An 18,230-nucleotide genomic window follows, 5' to 3' on the forward strand; every position below is an offset into this window, starting at 1 on the left:
TAGGGGCACCTCCAACCCAAACCATTCTATTAATCTCAAACACAGTACTAATTCAGCAAATCAGTTGACTTTTATAGTAGGCCCCTGCTTTCTCAGCTTCTAAGGGTTTTCTTTCAGCTCTTAATACAAAGATGCTGAAATGTGAATGATCCTCATAATGGAACTGGGCTCTGCTAGCTCTGTACTGCGTCCTGAAGCGCTTGGATTAGGGAAGAGTTGCTGTTGGGAAAACATTGTTTACATTGGATGCCTGAATCACAGAATGTCGTAATCTGTGGGATAGCAGTCTTTCCAGTAATAGTACCTCAACCGTTGTCCAAGTTGTATGATAATTCATATTTGTCAGCTACGTCTTGCTTCAGTGGTGGCAGCAGATAAGTGGTTTATTCTGTCTTTCTCTGAGGCAGTGTTTGTAGCTCCTCTAGAGCATGCAACTCAGTAGCAGAGGGGCTTGGGATACGTATCGCTGAGAGGCAATGAATCTCAGCTAGTGTAGTGTGCCATTACAAAATGTGCTTGTATGGTCTTTTGGCACTTGTTGGTTGGCAAGTGGTTGCTGGTGCCAGGATGAGTATAACTCCGTCCTGTCAAGAGTGAGGGTGAGTTCATATGATCAAGAGTTGGTGTTTCCCTTTCTTCGCCTTTCAGAACTGTGGAGAGCTGAAAATCCTGTTCGTGCGTAGCTCAGTCGTCTTCACTGATAAATGTCTTGGAGTTGGTGGAACAGATGTTTGAGTGACGCTACTATATATATGTGTGTGTATATATATGTAATATGTGCTGAGAGACATATGTACATGCACGTATGCACACACATATATACATGTAATATGTGCTGAGAGCTCTCTGTGGCTTCCTAAAGCTATGTTTCTTGCAGTGCTGCTGTACATTTTAAGTACAGTAAAACATTGGTAATTTGAGGTGATCCTTTCTCATGTTTGTTAAACTGTTTCTCAACAGTAAGGGCTAGGAAAGTCTGAGTTATATGCCTTTATTCAGTTGATGCTAGGAAATGGCATAAATTCTCAAGACTTGCAGTAAAATTGTTATTTCTTCTTGATTATTAATGCTTTGTGAAGAATCTGAACATATAAACAGTACCCTCGAAAAAAATGCAGACTGATTACCAAAGGTGGTCTGATAATGGGAACTCTTCTGATTTGTTGTTTTCTTCAAGAAAACATACTCTTTAAAAGATGTGGTGTCTTGTCTTCTCTTACAAGTCATAACTGTGAGGAACCTGGCGCTTCCTGCCTTTATTTAATACAAACCAATTGGAAGAGTTTTGCAGGTCAGTTCCACCTCTTTCCAAGGCATAACATGTGCTGGATGCCTTTGCAGAGTGCTGTAGCCCAGTAATTCTCATTGAGTTCAGTCTTCCAGGTGAAATTCAAAGTCATAGGCTGTTAAATCCTGATTTTTTTTGGACTTAGTGTTTGACCTGATCTGCAGTTGAGCCTGATACAGGTTAAAGCTGTAATGTTAGTATATGGGAGGAGAATGCTCAATGGATGCTCTAGCAACCTGTTGTATTGAAAAGACTTAATGTATGGTGCTGCATAGTTGAGAAAGGTCAAAAGTAGAGATTGTCCAAACGGGCTTGTATTTATTTTGTGGGCAAGACACAGTATCCCTTCTACCTGCACACCTGTATTTGTTTTCCTAATCACCCAAGTCTGAGGATAAAAAGATATACATTGACTTCCTATATGATCATAACTTCCACTTAAGGAAACTCCAGACTGTGCGTTAACAACAAACTGATGTAAGTTTATACCTGATACTTTTAAAGCTGTCCCGAGGCTATAACTTGTGCATCTTCTGGCAGCAGCACTGACTTAAGTCTCTCATTCACCTGCCTGATTCTACTGGCTGTGTGTGAAGCGGGGAGCTGATTGTGCTTTAATTTGTAAAAACAAAACAAAAAACCCCACTGATCCCCTGAGGCTCTTTGTGCTGAATTTGGTTTTCTGAACCAGATTGCACAGAAAGGAAAGACTTGATAGGAGGAACAGCTCTGTGAGCATGAGGATTGCTTAAGTGATGTTCTCAAATGCTTAAATACAGCCTGCAACCTTTGTGTGTTGTACCTTATGTATTAGTCTCAATGTTGTTAGTTAAGAGCAGTTTCAGCTCTGGTTGAGAACATATGAAGTTACTTGCATCTTCAGGATGCAGCTGTGAAACTCCAAAATATTATTTTTTGACTTTGTGAGTAATGTTTCAGGCTCAGGGCCGGAAATCAGTCATTGGAAGCAGCACACTTGGCTATCTTTGCAAATTAGCACCAACTCTTGTACTGGTATCAACAACTGATTTTGAGGTGGTCTCACTGTGATAGCTCACTTGCTAGTTTTACTTTCTTTATAACGATTTTCAGAAATATATTATTCTTTAATAAATTATTTTAGTTAGCAAGTATGCTAGGAGCTAAGAGTTGCAACACAGTGACAGCAGTTATCTAAAAATAAAATCAGCACTGGGGCAATATTTACAGAAAATCTTGGGTAATGCTAAGGAATATGAGATGGTTAAAGTTACCAAAACTGCGAGATTATTCCATTCAGCTATGAGGCTTTTAACTTAGGAGGTGGAAGTCTGCACCATAGTTCTTAATTTGGAAAGAACTCCTAGTGTGTGCTTTTACACTCACTTCTGATGTTAGTTTGGTTTTGTTCTTGCAGGCAGGGAAGAGCCTAATGTAGGGCAGAACCACTGACTCCCATTAAGTGTGCTTTCAGTATGTCTGGTAAATCCATTGAATGTGCAGCCCTCTGAAGGTGTCTATTGTGAGTCATAAGGTACATCAAGTTATCTAACCCACCTCTTTGCTCAGAGTAAGGGCTGTCTTGAATCAGGTTGCTTAGGATCCTGCCCCACCAAGTGTCTCTAAGAATGGATATTGCACCAGCTTTGGGTAGTGTTTTGTCTTGGTTTCAGCTGCTGTGTTTTGGACTTAGTATGGGAATAATGTTGATAACAGGTATTGGTTTAGTTGTTGCTAAGTAATGTTTATATTAAGTCAAGGACATCTTCAGCTTCCCATAGCTGAGAGGGAGTGTAAACAGGACAAGCTGGCCAAAGGAATATTCCGTACCATATACCATTCTGCTCTCAGGAGGGGCTGGTCAACTGATCATCGGGTGGTGAGAGAAATTTTATTGCATCACTTTATTTGGTATATTCTTTTACCATTTTTTGTTTCTCTTCCATTATTGTTCTCTTAAACTGTCTTTATCTCAACCTATGAGCTTCTGTGATTCCTCTCCTCCCTCCCCTGGGGCGAGGGTGTGTGTATGAGTGAAGGGCTGCATGGTCCTAGTTGCCAGCTGGGGTTAAACCATGGCGTCTTTTCAAAGTGAGAGCACTGAAACATTGATACGCTTTCCCTGCACACTTTAGAGAATTTCCCTTTATGTGACTTGTCTATTGACGCACTAGACACAAACTACCTGCTGGGGAGTATAGCAAAGATAAAGACAGCACTAAAATTTCCCTCTTCACTCTCTCTTCCTAGGATTGTGGAGGCCGTGTGGTGGCTTTTGCTTGACTTCCTCCGCTGTGGCAAATGAGTTGTACAGGAGAGCTACAAACTGAGTGTTGTACTCCAGTGCAGTCTCAAAAATAGCAAACACAGAGGAATAAACATTTCACCAACCTCCTGGTTATGCTCTGTTTAGAAACTGTTCAGCGTAGTTTGCTGCCTTTGCAGTAAGGGCTCACTGCTGACCTAAGTTACAAACCCTAGAGGCCTGTTGTGCCAAACTGGAGCCTGGCCTGGTCACCAGCCTCTGCTGACACTTGGGGTTGTGCCAGGTGCAGCATTTTGCATTTGCCTGTGTTGAACTTCAGTGGGTTCCTGTCAGTGATGTTCTGCGGCCTGTTGAATGTCTTTCTGAACGGCCTTCAGTGCCAGCTGCTCTCCAAGTTCTGCATGAACCGTGGACTCATAGATAACATGCTTTGTCCCACTATTCAGACAATTAATAAAGATGTTAAAAGTATTGTCTCGGTGTTGACCCCTGAGCCTTGTATTTACTCTGCTGTGTGATTGGTGTCCAGGTATATGAGCAGCAAGTGGTGATAGCCTAAGGACAAGCTGTGGCAGCTTCTTTGCAATATCCCAGATCCAAGTCACTGTGAAGCACCAAACCTTGTGAGACATGAAGTCTGATTAGCAGCTGGAGGTGGCGAATGGTTAGGTAGGATTTTAACAATGAAAACTGATAGCTTGCTTTGCTTCCTTCCTCCTTTCCCATCTTGTCTATTACATTAAAGACTGGTTATAGCTGGAAATCCTGTTTTATTCAAAAGGTTAGTCAGCATATCACATTACTTTAATGTCATGACTAGCGTAGGAAGAAGATTAGCTTAGCTGTGGAGTACAGTTCTAGTTTCTGGAATCAGGAATACATTTTGTGCTATGTTATCAGCTTACATGGGAACATACAGAACATGCTTTACTTTTCCTTGACTTCCCTGTGCTTCTTGTGACAGTAAGATCTACAGATAGTTAACACGTGCGTTTCAGAACACCCCCCAGTGTTCTTGCTCATCCTCTAAAATTTCACAATTCATTGTGTGTTATAGATGAGCAAGCAGGAAGGTGGTTTCTGTAATGAGCTTTGTAGGAGTATATGCATCTTTCTGTGGTCCCCTTTTGATTGTTGGATTCTTCACTTGGTACTTGCTGGGAATGACTTCTGAATTTGCCTTTGTTCTCAGGCATGTAGTGAAAGAATGCCCTAAAGATGTCTGGATGTGTAGACTCCTTGAAGAGTGCCATATGCTTAGTTTCATATTCTAGAGACTGTCAGACTATCCAGGGGATGCATGGATCCATATAAACTTGCCACTGGACACAGACTTCAGTGGAGAAGTAATACTCAAATTTTTTCCATATAGTATACAAGCATGCTATGGTATACTTGGAGCAGATACACATCATCAGGGAGTGAGGAGGGAAGAGCCTTATGTTAGCTATGCTTCAGTTTAATTTAGGATTTACTCAGTACCGTGTCTGATAGTGTGGTTTTAGAGTTATTTGAGAGGAGTCCTTTGAGAAACTTCTGAGACTATTATTTATGACAGCTGTGGATCAATGTAGTTGAAACCTTCACTGCAAGAATGTAATTTTCCCCTCGTGACTCTTTAGCTGGGAATGCAGCTTCACTCCTTAGTGGGTAGATGCTTTGCCCAAGAGTTAAATCCATGTTCTCCTGTGCAGAGATCTATGGAGTGCAGTTTGCTGCAGGATAGTTAAACACCAAAGTTGGTCTGAAATTGGTCCTCTGATGTTGAATGTTGTCCTGGTTTCAGTTGGGATAGAGTTAACTTTCTTACTAGCTGCTGGTATAGTGCTATGTTTTGGATTTGGGATGATGGCACACTGATGTTTTTGGTGGTTTTTAAGCAGTCAAGGCCTTTTCTGCTCCTCGCACCACCCTGCCAGCAGTGGGCTGGGAGTGCGCAGTAAGTTGGAAGGAGATACAGCTGGGACAGCTGACGCCAGCTGACCAAAGGAATTGTACTGCATGGTTAAGGATGGCAAACTGAGATACATACGCAAACCAAATAAAATTTTATCTTGATTGATAATGGCGTGTTCAGGCTAAAGGACATTAATCAGAACATCTACTATGCAGTATAAAAGCTACAGCTACTATTCATTACAATTATAATTTACTAAATCAATAATTTGAAGCTAGCGTGATAAGTAATTATTTTCTAGAGATTGATATTACTCAAGTGGGTGAGCAACTATGGGTTGCTCTCTCACACAGCCTCGAGGGGTAACCTTGAGGAGTGTCCTCACTCGGGTGGAATCCCAAACACACCCATGGAGGGAAGGGTACTGGAATCCCTCCTGGTCAAAGATGCGACTCAGCTGTTATATTATGAATTGACTGTCAGTCATTTGTTGCTAAGCCAAACCATCTTGCTCAGTGAAACACTGTTTTATTCTTATTATTTCTTTGTTCCTCCTGGAGATATCTGGTTTTGCATCTTAGCCTGTGACATTTGTTTTGGGTCTGCTTCAACACTAAGGACCATGTGACCTCTTCACATGTCTGGTAACTTTCCACCAGAAAACCCTTACAAGAGGGGCAAAGTTCAAGTCAGTGCTAGGCAGAGTGTCCTGCTGCAGGAGTATTCTATGCCATATGACCTCATGCTCAGTACATAAAGCTGGGGAAGAAGGAGGCAGAGGGCTATTTGGAGTGATGGCGTTTGTCTTCCGAAGTCACTGTTATGTGTGATGGAGCCCTGCTTTCCGGGAGATGGCTGAACACCTCCCTGCAGGGAAGCAGTGAATGAATTCCTTGTTTTGTTTTGCTTTGCTGGCGTGCACAGCTTTTGCGCCACTTATTAAACTGTCTTTATCTCAACCCACAAGTTCTCTTACTTTTTCTCTTCTGATTCTCTTCCCCATCCCAACCAGGGGAGTGAGCGAGCAGCTGCATGGTCCTAGCTGCCGGCTGGGGTTAAACATCAATATCTAATTTATTAAAGGGCATCTATCTAATGCAAAGATGCCTTTTACTGTTAATGGGAAAGTCTTGGGTATTTTCATGACAGATTCACTTGGTTGTAGAAGGTAGTTCAGTCTCCTTTGAAACTAGTTCTTAAACTTTAGATGTGTTGTGACTCATGTGGGAAGCATTTCTACTGAACATGTCGCCACAAATTGCCTACGGTTAGTTGGCTTCAGTTTATCAGTGTTAGGAAATTCTGTGTGGTGATATTTTAATTTTTTTCAGTGCAAGTTGCCCTAGATCAGTTTTCCTGCTAGGGACATGAAATGCTAGAATCTTTGCTTTTTCTTCTGTGTTAGACTCTAGTCGTCTTTTCATGTGTAACACCTGTTTTTTTTCTTCCCTCCTTCACTCCTCAGATTTCTAAAATTAAAAGTGGTAGGTCCTTGGTCACTTTGAGTGTTGTGCTGTATATACAGGTTTGATGGATGAACTTCAGCTGTAGACCTGTTCGGTGTGCAGGGTCTCTGGGTCAGCCTTCACAGCATCAAAACTGTCAGGATCAGAAATTGCTGGTTCTTAGAGTAAATGCACTGGACACGAATTAGTTTCTAAGGAAATGGTGTATCTGTACCCAGTAGAAGGATGTTTTCATCTTGGAAATTATTAATGTTCCAGTTTGGTCTGGACTCTGAGTGTTGTACAGCAGTCACTGCTGTGGGTATCGTGCTCTGCTTTCTCTTTAAGTTCCCTGAAACTTCTTGCATCTCTAACCACCAGGAAACCTGCATCTTCATATGACCCCTACCTCTTTTGGCAGATGAGAGTAATTTCTGAGCATCTCCCATTGCACTGCTGCTTATGTAGCTTAAGCATGTTTCCCCCCTGCTCTCACTTTCCTCTGGCTGGTGAGTGATTGCTTAAATAATTCTCAGAGAAGTGAATTGACCGGCTCATCTTGGTAGCGTTAACACTAAATGTAAAATTTTACAGTCTCAGCATTTTGTTACTCATTTTGAATCCTCATTCCAACTTCTTAAATGGCACTAAATGCTTTGATGCAAAATCATTCTTTGTCTTTTATACAGTGATTTCTCTAATTTTATATGTATGCATATACATGGCAAAACATAAAAATTCTGGAAGAGTTACAACTGTGGAATAGGCCTTTCAAGTTAAGCCATTTCAGTTAACTTTAAGTACTTTGAAATTGGGAAGTTTTGCTGTAGGATTAGACAAGTGTAAGGACATACTGTTAAAATCCCAGTGCAAACGTGTCAAAACAGTAACGACTTAGAAGAAATGTATGAATTTATTAGAATACAGTCAAATATTAGGACAGATGATGTAAAATTGCATTGCTTTACTTTTTAGCAAAGACTTGTAATGATTTTTTTTTTTTTTTTTTTTACATTTTGTAGGATTCACATGATGCTTTACTGGAATTTGGGAATAACAACCTCCAAGTATTGGTGGATATCACAAGGGAAGGAGTATGGAAAAATCCAGTTCTTCTTAAAATTCTATCCCAGCAACCAGTAGAAACTGAGGAAGGTAAGAATGTCACTTTCAGAGATGATAACGTGATTATTAAGAAATTACTTGGTGCAGTTTTGGTGAGGAACCAGTGATGTAAAGTCAGAACAGAGTTGTATTTTAAATTGCATTGTACAGTACTGTTTATAAGTTGCTAAACAATATTTATGATGGAGCTGTCTCACTGGCACTCTGAATAATGTGTCCTTGCTAATGCATCTCTGCTTGGGCAGTTTGAATATTTTGAAACTCCTTTTTTCAACAGAATTATTTCTTTTTTCCATCATAAAAATAGGAAATTTTACTCCCTGAGGTGTTTTTTTCTTCATAACTCCGTGCTTTTAAATGTTTTCCTGAATGCTTCACAAGGAGCAATTGTGCACATTCACACCTTTCAGAGGCATGTGGAGGGGCAACATGAGTGTATGTGTTTCCTTTTATTAAGCTCTGGGCTGGGAAGCTCATTGTGTTTAGACTATGGAAGTAAGATCTTGAGTCAGAAAATGTTCAGAGGTGAGGAAAAGGAGACTTTAGTGTCACTTTGTATAATTTTTGAATGTCTTAAGTTCTCTTCTCTTATTCACTGAAATTTTTTCATATCTATTAGTGGTACCATTAAGTACTTGCAAGTATTTCTTTTAACTGTTCCATAAACAGTACATCAGACTGCAGTTTATCTCGGTTGCGATATAAAGTTAAAAATAATGTAGAGGGGAAGAAGAACTTAAAATATTTTCTTAAAAATTTAAGAAGCGCAAAAAGAGATTTTAAGTCAAGCTTTCTTCCACAGCAGAATCCTTCTTTCTGGCTTTGGGTGGCCTCTCTGAGTTGTGTTAAGTTAGTACTTTTTAATAATAGAGAAGCATGCTAAGGTTATTTGAGAGGATATGTTGCTTCCCTGTGCTAGAAAGCATTAAAAAAAAAAAAAGCAGTCAAGGGTGGGCTGCAGTTTTTGCTAGTCTTCACTTCAGGTATTTGATAGTATGGCAGAAACATCTGAACTCCAAACAGCACTTAATCTCAACTCCAACATGTCTTGAAAAGAATTGCATTCCATACTAGCATCCTGTCTTGGAGTCTTTCATTTACAGTATTATTAGGCCGTCCAGTTGCACGGTTGCTGCTCTTCGTGTATTTCTACTCAAAAGGACTTGCATTTCAAAATTTGGTCCATATTACTAAAAACCTTCAGCCATTGAAGAATCCCTTACTTGGAGTGTGGTATGCCAGTGAGGGCTAATGGTTAGCTAGCTTTGCAAACTTCCTTTACCTGTGGCAAGCCAAGAGCTGCTCTGGAGGACTGGTGTGAATTCCAGTAGGAGCAATTTCCTCAGATCCTGTGTGCGCTCCTTTATAGATTAATTTGCTTCTTACACATGGGACTCGTTTTATAAATGGCTATAATGCTAAATTCTGCTACACTTCTTTGTTCCTGTGCAGGAGGACTCTGACGTGGTTCAGACTACCTCTTGGGTTCAGCACTAACAGGATAAAACTAGTTTGTTCAGTGCTTTGGCTTTTAATTTGAGCTGAAGTTTCTGCAGACACAGATTGACTGACATATCTCTGACCCTGTTGAATGGGACTGAGTGTAGATTGCCATTTCTCAGGTCACTTGGCAACCTTGAAACTCATGATTTCTTCACAGTCTTTATTCAGTACATATTTTTTTGTTTAACTAGATCTGAATACATACACAGAAGAGTTGTCCTCATTGATGTTTCTTTCATGTTGATGCAAGCAGAGGCAACAGGACGTTCATTGGAGCTCTTCTGGAAATTTTGTAACTGCACAAGTGCTTTCTGATATAGTCTGGAGTAGTCCACAGGGATGCTTAAACAGCTGAATGTGACTTTTGAGTATCTTGTTAGACCAGTCTGTCAAAGGCATGTTTCTCAAGTAAATCATAAGGTAAAGATTTAGGCATCCTAAATAAAGGGAGGTTTTAAGAAGCCAAACATCTGCCTAAAACATTGCTTCTTACTGAGTGTCTTGCTTTTGTGACAGTTGTGGAAACCTTGTTTTGATTTTTTCCTTGCTTTCAGGATATCGAAGAGCAGATAGACTTGAGAAAAGTGTCATCTTTGTGGCCTATTGACATGCAACGTAGCTGCCTAGAAATATCTAAACGATCTTTGTACCAGCTTTCCAAGCTATCTGAATGTGTCATCTTAGCACCCAAGCAAGATGTTTTAATATTGGTTGAGTGCTTCCAAGTGACAATGCAGGGAACAATAAGTAGTAGTAGAGCTCGTGTGGTATGTGTTGATGTAGAAAGAGAGCGAGAGCACCATGCGAGAGTGTTCTCCTGTTCCTTCTGTTCAGGTTTGCAGCAAATACTGTCAAAGTGGTAGATCAAAGCAGTAGCGTTATTAGTAATGGAAATGGGAAAAGAGCAAGAGTGGAAATGGGAGTATTTAATAGCTACAAATACTCTAATGCTTCAGTAGTTAAATAATTCTGTGCCCTTACATTACAGAGGATGGAGGGGTTTTTTATTTGCTTGGTTTTGTTCTTCTTAGCCTCTTGAGAGGTTAAGAGCATATTGAACGGATACTGAAGATGTGCAGGGGGTTGTAGGAGAGAACATAAGGCTGGGAAAGAATGTAGGACATAGGATTCAGCCTCCTGTAACTGTTGCTAGCTATTCAATAACATTTCAAAGAAATCAAAATAATGCATATTGTGAGTCACTGTGAGTCATAGAACTCTAAAATGTTGGAGGGAGAGAAGTAGATTGAGGGCATACGTAAAGTTTACTCTTCTCTGAGAAGGCAAGGTGAATGTGCCGGATTTGTATACCCTGCACTCTGGTGCATGGCAAAATGAACACTTGAAGAAATCCTGCTCTCTATCCCAACAAATTATGGCACGGAAAATCTTTTGATTTCTGAATTGTGCTTGTAATGTAAGTGGTTTATCTTCTTGACATCATCAGACAAGTGTAATTCAGTGACTACAGAAGTTATTGCTGAAATACCAAATAATCATGAAGCTGTATCATACCACATTATGATTAGTAAAATCTTATTGGTTGTGTTTTACTTCAAATTCTTTGTTCAGTCCCTCCTTTTCTCTGCACCAGGGAGTCAGATGCTGCCATTGTATTACTTGGCTTGCAGAAAGTCTGTCTGGGAAGCTGGAGTTACTCTTTTGGCCTTGTATAGGACATGGTTGGAGCTGGGATTCAGTGACTTTCTCTACATGTCTACTGGTTTAACTTCATAGTTTTTTACCTTCAGAATCATGTCAAGTAAATGCTTGTAGCTGTAATAGGAGTTCATAAGTCACTGATTAGTTACTGGGTTTGTCTTCCTTCTACTCCTTTTCACCACTTTGATCTGTGTGATGTTCTCTTCTGACTGCCAGGCTCCATTTGATAGAAACAGCAGGAATCAAAATGCAGTTTCTACAGGTCACAGCAGGGATGACAGTTCTGCTGCTTGGCACGTTGAGGAAGGGCTGCAGAAAGAGCTCTAGCACAATAGTTTTTCCAGTTGTTTTAGTCAAACTGCCATTTTATCCTTCAGTACAACAACAGTGTTACAGAGTGTCTTCTGAAGTGGTGGTGTAAAGGAATGCTATTTCAGTCATCTAAAACTTAGTTTCTTTGAAGAGCTTGTATTTCATGCTTTTTGGTTTTTTGTGATGGCATGTCTGAAAAGCATTCCTAGTTGCTTTTTTTTTTTTTTACCAGGGGGTGCTGTGGGCCCCTGGTAAGTCAGATGTGAGAGGAGCTCAGCTGGAGCTTGTTTTGTGAAATGGTAGTTCATGTTAATAATCATCAGATAATTACTTGAATTGAAGATTCTGAAAATGTGACATGTTCCTGTCTCTTTTGATTAAAGTTCTTAATGTTTCTTTAATTTCTTTTATTTTTTAATGCACTGGCCCTGAAAATGAACTGATACCAACTGTAAATATGGCTTACCAAATTTGTTCCGGCAAGAGTTTCATAGCAGCATAGGTTCTGTCTGCTGCTTCTATGGCTGTTAATAAATTAAACTGCCATGTGTCTAGCGTGGTTGTTGCTGTTTTGTACTGTCAGCTGCCTCAAGATGGTTGTTTTGGGCGTGAATATTTGCTTGAGGAAAGGGCTGCGAAAAACATCATTGCTGCTTATGCCTTTTAGATGGCTAAATGATATGAGCATCCCAAAGTGAACATAATAGATGCTGTTCAGCAGTCTTGACCTCCAATGTTCTTCTATTCTATTCTAAAGAAAGCTAGCTTTAATACTCTTATTTCAAGATACCTTTTTTTTTTTTTTTTTGGCTTAACAAATATATCATTCAGGAAGACCAAAAGGGTTAGGGTGAGCTTGTTGCTGTGTGCAGCAGATGAATACCAACATCTTGATATGTCTCTGTTGACATGATTTGATTTGTAGGAAAGCTGGGAGAACTCTCCACCACACTGCTACTGTAAAATATACAGACCTCCAGGTGGTTTGTGCATACTTAACATACCTGAGTGGACTTCAGCTCATTGTTGTCCTGTTCCAGAGGCACTTTCAGTGAAAATGCTCACCCAAAATGCTGTTTCTCTTGAACATTTCTCATAGTGGCTTCAGAGTCTTTTAATATCTTAATGCCATTCATGCTTTATAAAGGCTGTATTCACAATATTGGGGTATAACTTAAATTCATCTTATATTGCCAGGTGGTTTGGGTGAGAAGGGAAATCTCTTATCCTTACTTTTTGATCCTGGGAGAAGAGGGACTGTTAGGTATGTGTAGAGTTTGAAACTGCACTGACCCTTTACTACTCTGAAGGGTTTGGAGGAGGGAAGGAATGCAAGGTGTCTTTGCATGGATTTTTATATCAAGCAGTTCTAGTCCTGAGATGCTTGGTAGAACATGGGGACAGAACAGACAACAGCAGGAGGTCTAGGAAGAGAAGGAACAAGAAAATATGTTAATGGACATGTTTGGAAACATAACAGATGTAGGATTGAGTGCAGAAGGGGAAAACAACTGTTCTGAGGAATAGGCAGCAAAATCAGGTTTTGTTCCCTTCTCAGGGCAAATAGGGTTGTTGCAGGCTGCTGGAAAAGAGTAGACACTTCAAAGGAAAACCAAGTGCTAAGATGGAGATAAATCACTCGTCAGGTATCTGGCTTTTGCTCCTTCCTTCATCACTTAAAACTGCATGGCTGAGGAGCTCAGTTTGTCATTTGCCTCCCTGGCAGAGTTCATTGCCCCCCCTGGCCCAGGCAGGGAGGGGTGGGCCACCCTTGGGTGAGGAGGGGGTGCACAGGCTTACTGCCCCCTCCCAAAGACTGCAGCAGGTTGAGACCCCCTTGTCCATACCAGCAGTGAGTCCATCTCCTGTATTTAATTAGCAAGTTTCTCATCTGTGCTTAGAGATAAAAACGTGACTGTTAAGCTGAAAATATTTAACTTGCCTGGCCGACTGCAGGTACTCTTAAAACACTTCCCATGTCTTGACTAACTGACTCTGACATGTCAGTAAAAACTTCATTTGAGCAATTTGAGCGCAGCTCTAGCTGTGGAGCGAAAAACGAGGAATATAAATCATTCTTAGAGCAGGTAAATAGAATTATCTTATTTTCGTAGTATTTCTTTTATTCTTCTCATGGACTCGAATTTTTTTTTTTTAATTCTTCTGTCAGCCAAGAGCTGTAGAAACAGGGACTACAAACTGCTTTGAATGCTTGTGGGCACTAAAATCCACTACTGACATGCCCATGAATAGTATTCCTTACCTGGTTAGATTACTTGTTTTTGAGGTTGAGTAAGCAAGCCTTCTTAGAGTTCTCCTCAGCAGTAATCTCTTAGCCACCTTGTTATGGTAGCAGTCTCTTATATCACATAGGATGGATATTGCAGCATTGTTAGTTTTCCTTGATAAATTTTCAAGCACAATATCTTATACAGATGTAATATTTAAGAGATAGTTGCTTCTTTCCTAGCAGCTGGAGATCTTACTGCAGATTCTGTCTTGGTCAGCCAGCTTTTTTTACCTTCTCCGCTGAAGCTGCTATAACTTGAGGTGTCAGTGTCGGCTATGTCAAGAGCTTGCTGCACAGAGGTTTTTCCCATGAAAGATGGAAACCAGTATCATAGACTTGAATCTTGAAATGATCTCTAATGGGCCGCTAAGCAAACTTCTGCAGAGTATTAGCAAGACTCCCTACGAGCATGTAGTATGTACTTGGAGTTTTCTGTTTAGGTGTACATTGTAAGCCTTCTGCCAACTAGTGTAGTGTCTGTTAGAACATGTTCTTCTTCTGTTTGGACAATAAGTGCAGAAAGCACGAGAATTGTATTGGTCAGTTTTAGGGCCAGTGCTCTTTAATGTTTTTATAACGTTCATCTGGGTGCAGGAGTCAAGCGTACATTAAGTAAGTTTGCCAATGATACTGCATTAGGAGGAGCTGTGGACTCCCTCAAGGGTAGAAAGGCCTTACAGAGATCTGGATAGACAGAGCTGAGCAATCGCCAACCCTATGGAACTTAACAAGAGCGAGTGCTGGATTGCGCAGCTGGGATGGGATAATCCCAGTTACATGTACAAGTTGGGGGATGAGGCTGGAGAGCCGCCCTGCAGAAAGAGATCTGGGGGTTTGGGGTTGACAGCAAGTTGAATAGGAGTCAACAGCATGCTCTGGGCCGCATCAAGCAGAGCATTGCGAGCCAGTTGAGGGAGGAGATCAGGAGGCCGCATCTCAAGTCCTCTGTGCAGTTTTGGGCACCTCAATAGAAGAAAGACCTCAAACTAATAGTGTGTATACACAGGAGGGTGACCAAGATAGTGAAAGACCTCGAAGGCAAGACATATGAAGAGTGTCTAAGGTTGCTTGGTTTGTTCAGCTTGGAGAAGAGAAGGCTGAGGGGTACTTTCATCGCAGTCTGCACCTTCCTGAAGGGAGGAGGGGGGAGATGCTGATCTCTTCTCTTTGGAGCCCAGCATTGAGGAAATGGAATGAAGCTGTGTCAGACTGGACAGGAAGAAAAGGTTATTCACTGAGAGGGTGGTTGATCCCTGGAACAGGCTCCTCAGGGAAGTGGTCAGCGCACCAAACCTGTCAGAGTTCAAGGAGCATTTGGACAGTGCTCTTAGTAAAATGGTTAAGTGTCAGGTAGTTCTACAAGGAGCAGGGAGTTGGACTAGATGATCCTTATGGGTGCCTTCCAGCTTGAGATAATCTGATTAAAAATGTCACATTTATTTTGATTCTCTTCCCAGGACTTATCATAGAATCACAGACTAAGTCAATTTTGCTAACTACTTACAAAAACACACTTTTATAAGTATTTACAAAATAATGTATTTTGTAGCTGATGTTAATTTTTTAATATTGAATTAGTTCGTCAAGTACCATAATGATCTGTTACATTGGGTTGATCTAGAGCATAATTAAACACAATTCTTCTAAAGTACCACAAAGATAAGGTTTTCACCCTCATCTTCACTTTGTGTATTTTGGCATTATGTGGGATTTTAACAACTTGGATGGGAAAATCTCTAGTTCAAAAGTACGTAATGCTTAGTTTGAAATAGCTTTGGTTCTTTGGAATATGAAGCTACAACTAAAAGTTGAAGGCTTTGAATCTCAGCTAAACTACTGGTATCTTGTTCAAAATACTATATGGTCTGGTAAGTGCCCTTTAGTCACTGCTGGGGCACACTTATTGCCTTAATGGATGCTATCTTTTGATTGGGGGTGGTGGAGGGGTGGTGTGTGTCTATTTTCTATAGCCCAGCATTCTCGTCCCTACACAGTTGGTCTGAACTTATAATAACTTATAAATATTCCATTTATTGCTGTCACTTTTTATTATACCTAGAGTTTCCTAAGAAAGCTGAGCATACTTATGCAAGTTTGTTAATAAAATAAAGTGTGAATGCAAATGCAGTAAGACAATTTCACTTAAGTGTCAGCTGTAAATTGGTGTATTCTCAAAGGCTTTTTTCTTTTCCTAGCTAATAAATTGATTACGCGAGAAGGGCCTTCCTTTCTGCAGATGCGAATAAAACATTTGATGAAGTCAAACTGCATCCCACAAGCTACTTTCTTGTCGAAATTGTGTGCAGATTCTCCAGAAATTGCAAATGTTTCATCTTTTCGTCAAGCCTACATCACATGTGTGTGTTCTATGCTGCCTAATGAAGACTCCATTAAGGAGGTTAGTAATCCACAGTCACTTTTTAATTATGTTTATCAAGCATTTTAGAATTTATTTCTGCAATACTAAGGACTGAAGCTGAAGAGTGTAACTGTTGCAGCAGAGTTCCAAAAGAGAAATGGTCTATTGCAGACTGCAGTAGGAAAGAACATTTCTACTAACTGCTGGTGTACTAAGTCTGTATTACATGCTTGCATTCGCGGTTAGATGTGTTTCAAAGGTTAAAATAAAGCTTGTCACTTTAGCTGCCCTTGTAAACAAAATACAATTGGAAAGCTGTCTTTCCTGACTTAAATACTAGTACTAGAGTAGTTACTTCTTCTAGTTGTTCTAACCTAGGAAAGAGAAAGTTAAAAAAAAAAAAAAAAAAAAAAAACAACAACAAAAAAAAACCAAACAACAAACCACAAAACAAAAAGAAACCCCGTTAGAGTTATTGTTCCAGAACCGTAAACTTATTTTTAGTAGTTAGTCTTCCTGTTAGAGTAACAGTCATAGTAATGATTTAACACATTGCAGTCATAACAGCAGCCATACAACTCTTGACTCTGTTGCCTCTTGATCTCACACATCTGTTACTTTGTCAATCTCGCTGTTCTTGTTAGAGTTGTATGGGTTTGGTGTAATTTTAAATGTGAGACTTGAACGGGAGTAAGCTTCTGTGAAACTGAGGGAAGCTTCACTTTTTTTTTTTTTTTTTTAAAAAATGCAACTCTAGTGTCTATACTTCCTGAGCAAGTGGCAGACATATTTGGAGTGTTCTTATTATACATGTCAACTGTTTAAAAAGCATTCCTTTAAAAATATTTCTTTTGAAAAATAAATACTTGGATAAGGGTATCCTCAGTCTCTTCAGTTGTTGTACTGGAGGAGCAATTGATGCATTTAATAGCTCACTGCAGACACAGTCTGTGAACTGGAGGCATTGGGGATAAATGGGTAACTTGCAACACTCTCTTTGATTGGATTAGCTACTAAAGATGAATGACATAGAAATCACATGGGATTGTATTCAGTTTTTAGTTTCATTTGAGAGTTGTGAATTGTAGCTGTATCTGTTTTACCTAGATTCTCAGAAAAGTCTTTACTTGCCCATCAAATATAAAAGCTAGAACACAGATTGATAGATTGAATCAAATTATGGTAATCACTTAATTAAACCTTTTATGGGAAAATGAAGCTACTAAGCATCAGAGCAGTATCTTAAAACAGTATGGTTTACAAAGACTTAATGACACCTGAAGCCAAACTCTTCAGGTCAGAAAGCTGATGTAAATAACGGGCGAAATGAGGATTTGCATGTAGCGCTGCTTGCATGCTTGGTCACAGCTATTGTGTAGCTAACATTCTTTCCAGAATTGCTGAAATCTGAGACTTCTAAAACACTTCTGTTTCCGCCTTTGTTTTCAGAAGGAGAGAATTGTATTTTATGTTCATATCTTCCTCAGGTAGAAAGTTATCAGGTCTAATAATAAGTGGGGAAAATAGATGGATAAAAGGTGAAAGATGAAGAGCTCAAAGAATGGCAGCTGTTGGAGAATGGTGGCAATGACTGAAAACCCAGCAGGCAGAAGCGGGAATTAACTAGTAAAAGAATTAAAGGTTAAGTGAAATTTGAAGTTCAGAGTAGCAAATGTTACAAAACAGTGGATATGAGTGAGGACAGCTTGGGGAGGCTTGGAGAGGAAGAGTTTCTTTTGGAAGATTAGACAATGTATAGTCAGGAACCAGAAATGGTTGGAATGGCTGGGTCCAGGCTTGGAAGTTAAATTGCTGAGCTCCTAAAAGTTAAGGCTGGTGAGCTACTTCTACCTATAGACAATAATGTACATATATATGTGTGTGTATGTATACATATATATACAGAGGGTGGAAGTAAGGACAGGTAGGCTGGGAGGAATACAGAGAAACCATCCAAGCAGCTGGGGACCAAGTTAGGCAAGCTAAAACCCTGATAGAATTAAATCTGGCCAGGGACACCAAGGGCAACAAGAAAAGCTTCTGTAGGTCAGTGATTAAAGGAAGATGTGGGCCCTCTCCGGAAGAAAATGGGAGACCTGGTCAC

The 18,230-nt window shown here is 40.1% G+C and overlaps 1 protein-coding gene across 1 annotated transcript in view; it reads left to right on the top strand.

Moving 5' to 3' along the window:
- The window catches only part of RLF (RLF zinc finger), a 52,474-nt gene that overhangs the window by 16,724 nt on the left and 17,520 nt on the right, over positions 1-18,230 (top strand). The window contains exons 4-5 of the mRNA XM_074161943.1: positions 7,898-8,030; positions 15,963-16,165. Of these exons, the coding sequence (XP_074018044.1) occupies positions 7,898-8,030; positions 15,963-16,165 (336 nt within the window). The remainder of the gene's footprint in view (positions 1-7,897; positions 8,031-15,962; positions 16,166-18,230) is intronic.

The sequence above is a fragment of the Numenius arquata genome, chromosome 21 (assembly GCF_964106895.1).
Source record: "Numenius arquata chromosome 21, bNumArq3.hap1.1, whole genome shotgun sequence".
Classification (NCBI taxonomy): domain Eukaryota; kingdom Metazoa; phylum Chordata; class Aves; order Charadriiformes; family Scolopacidae; genus Numenius; species Numenius arquata.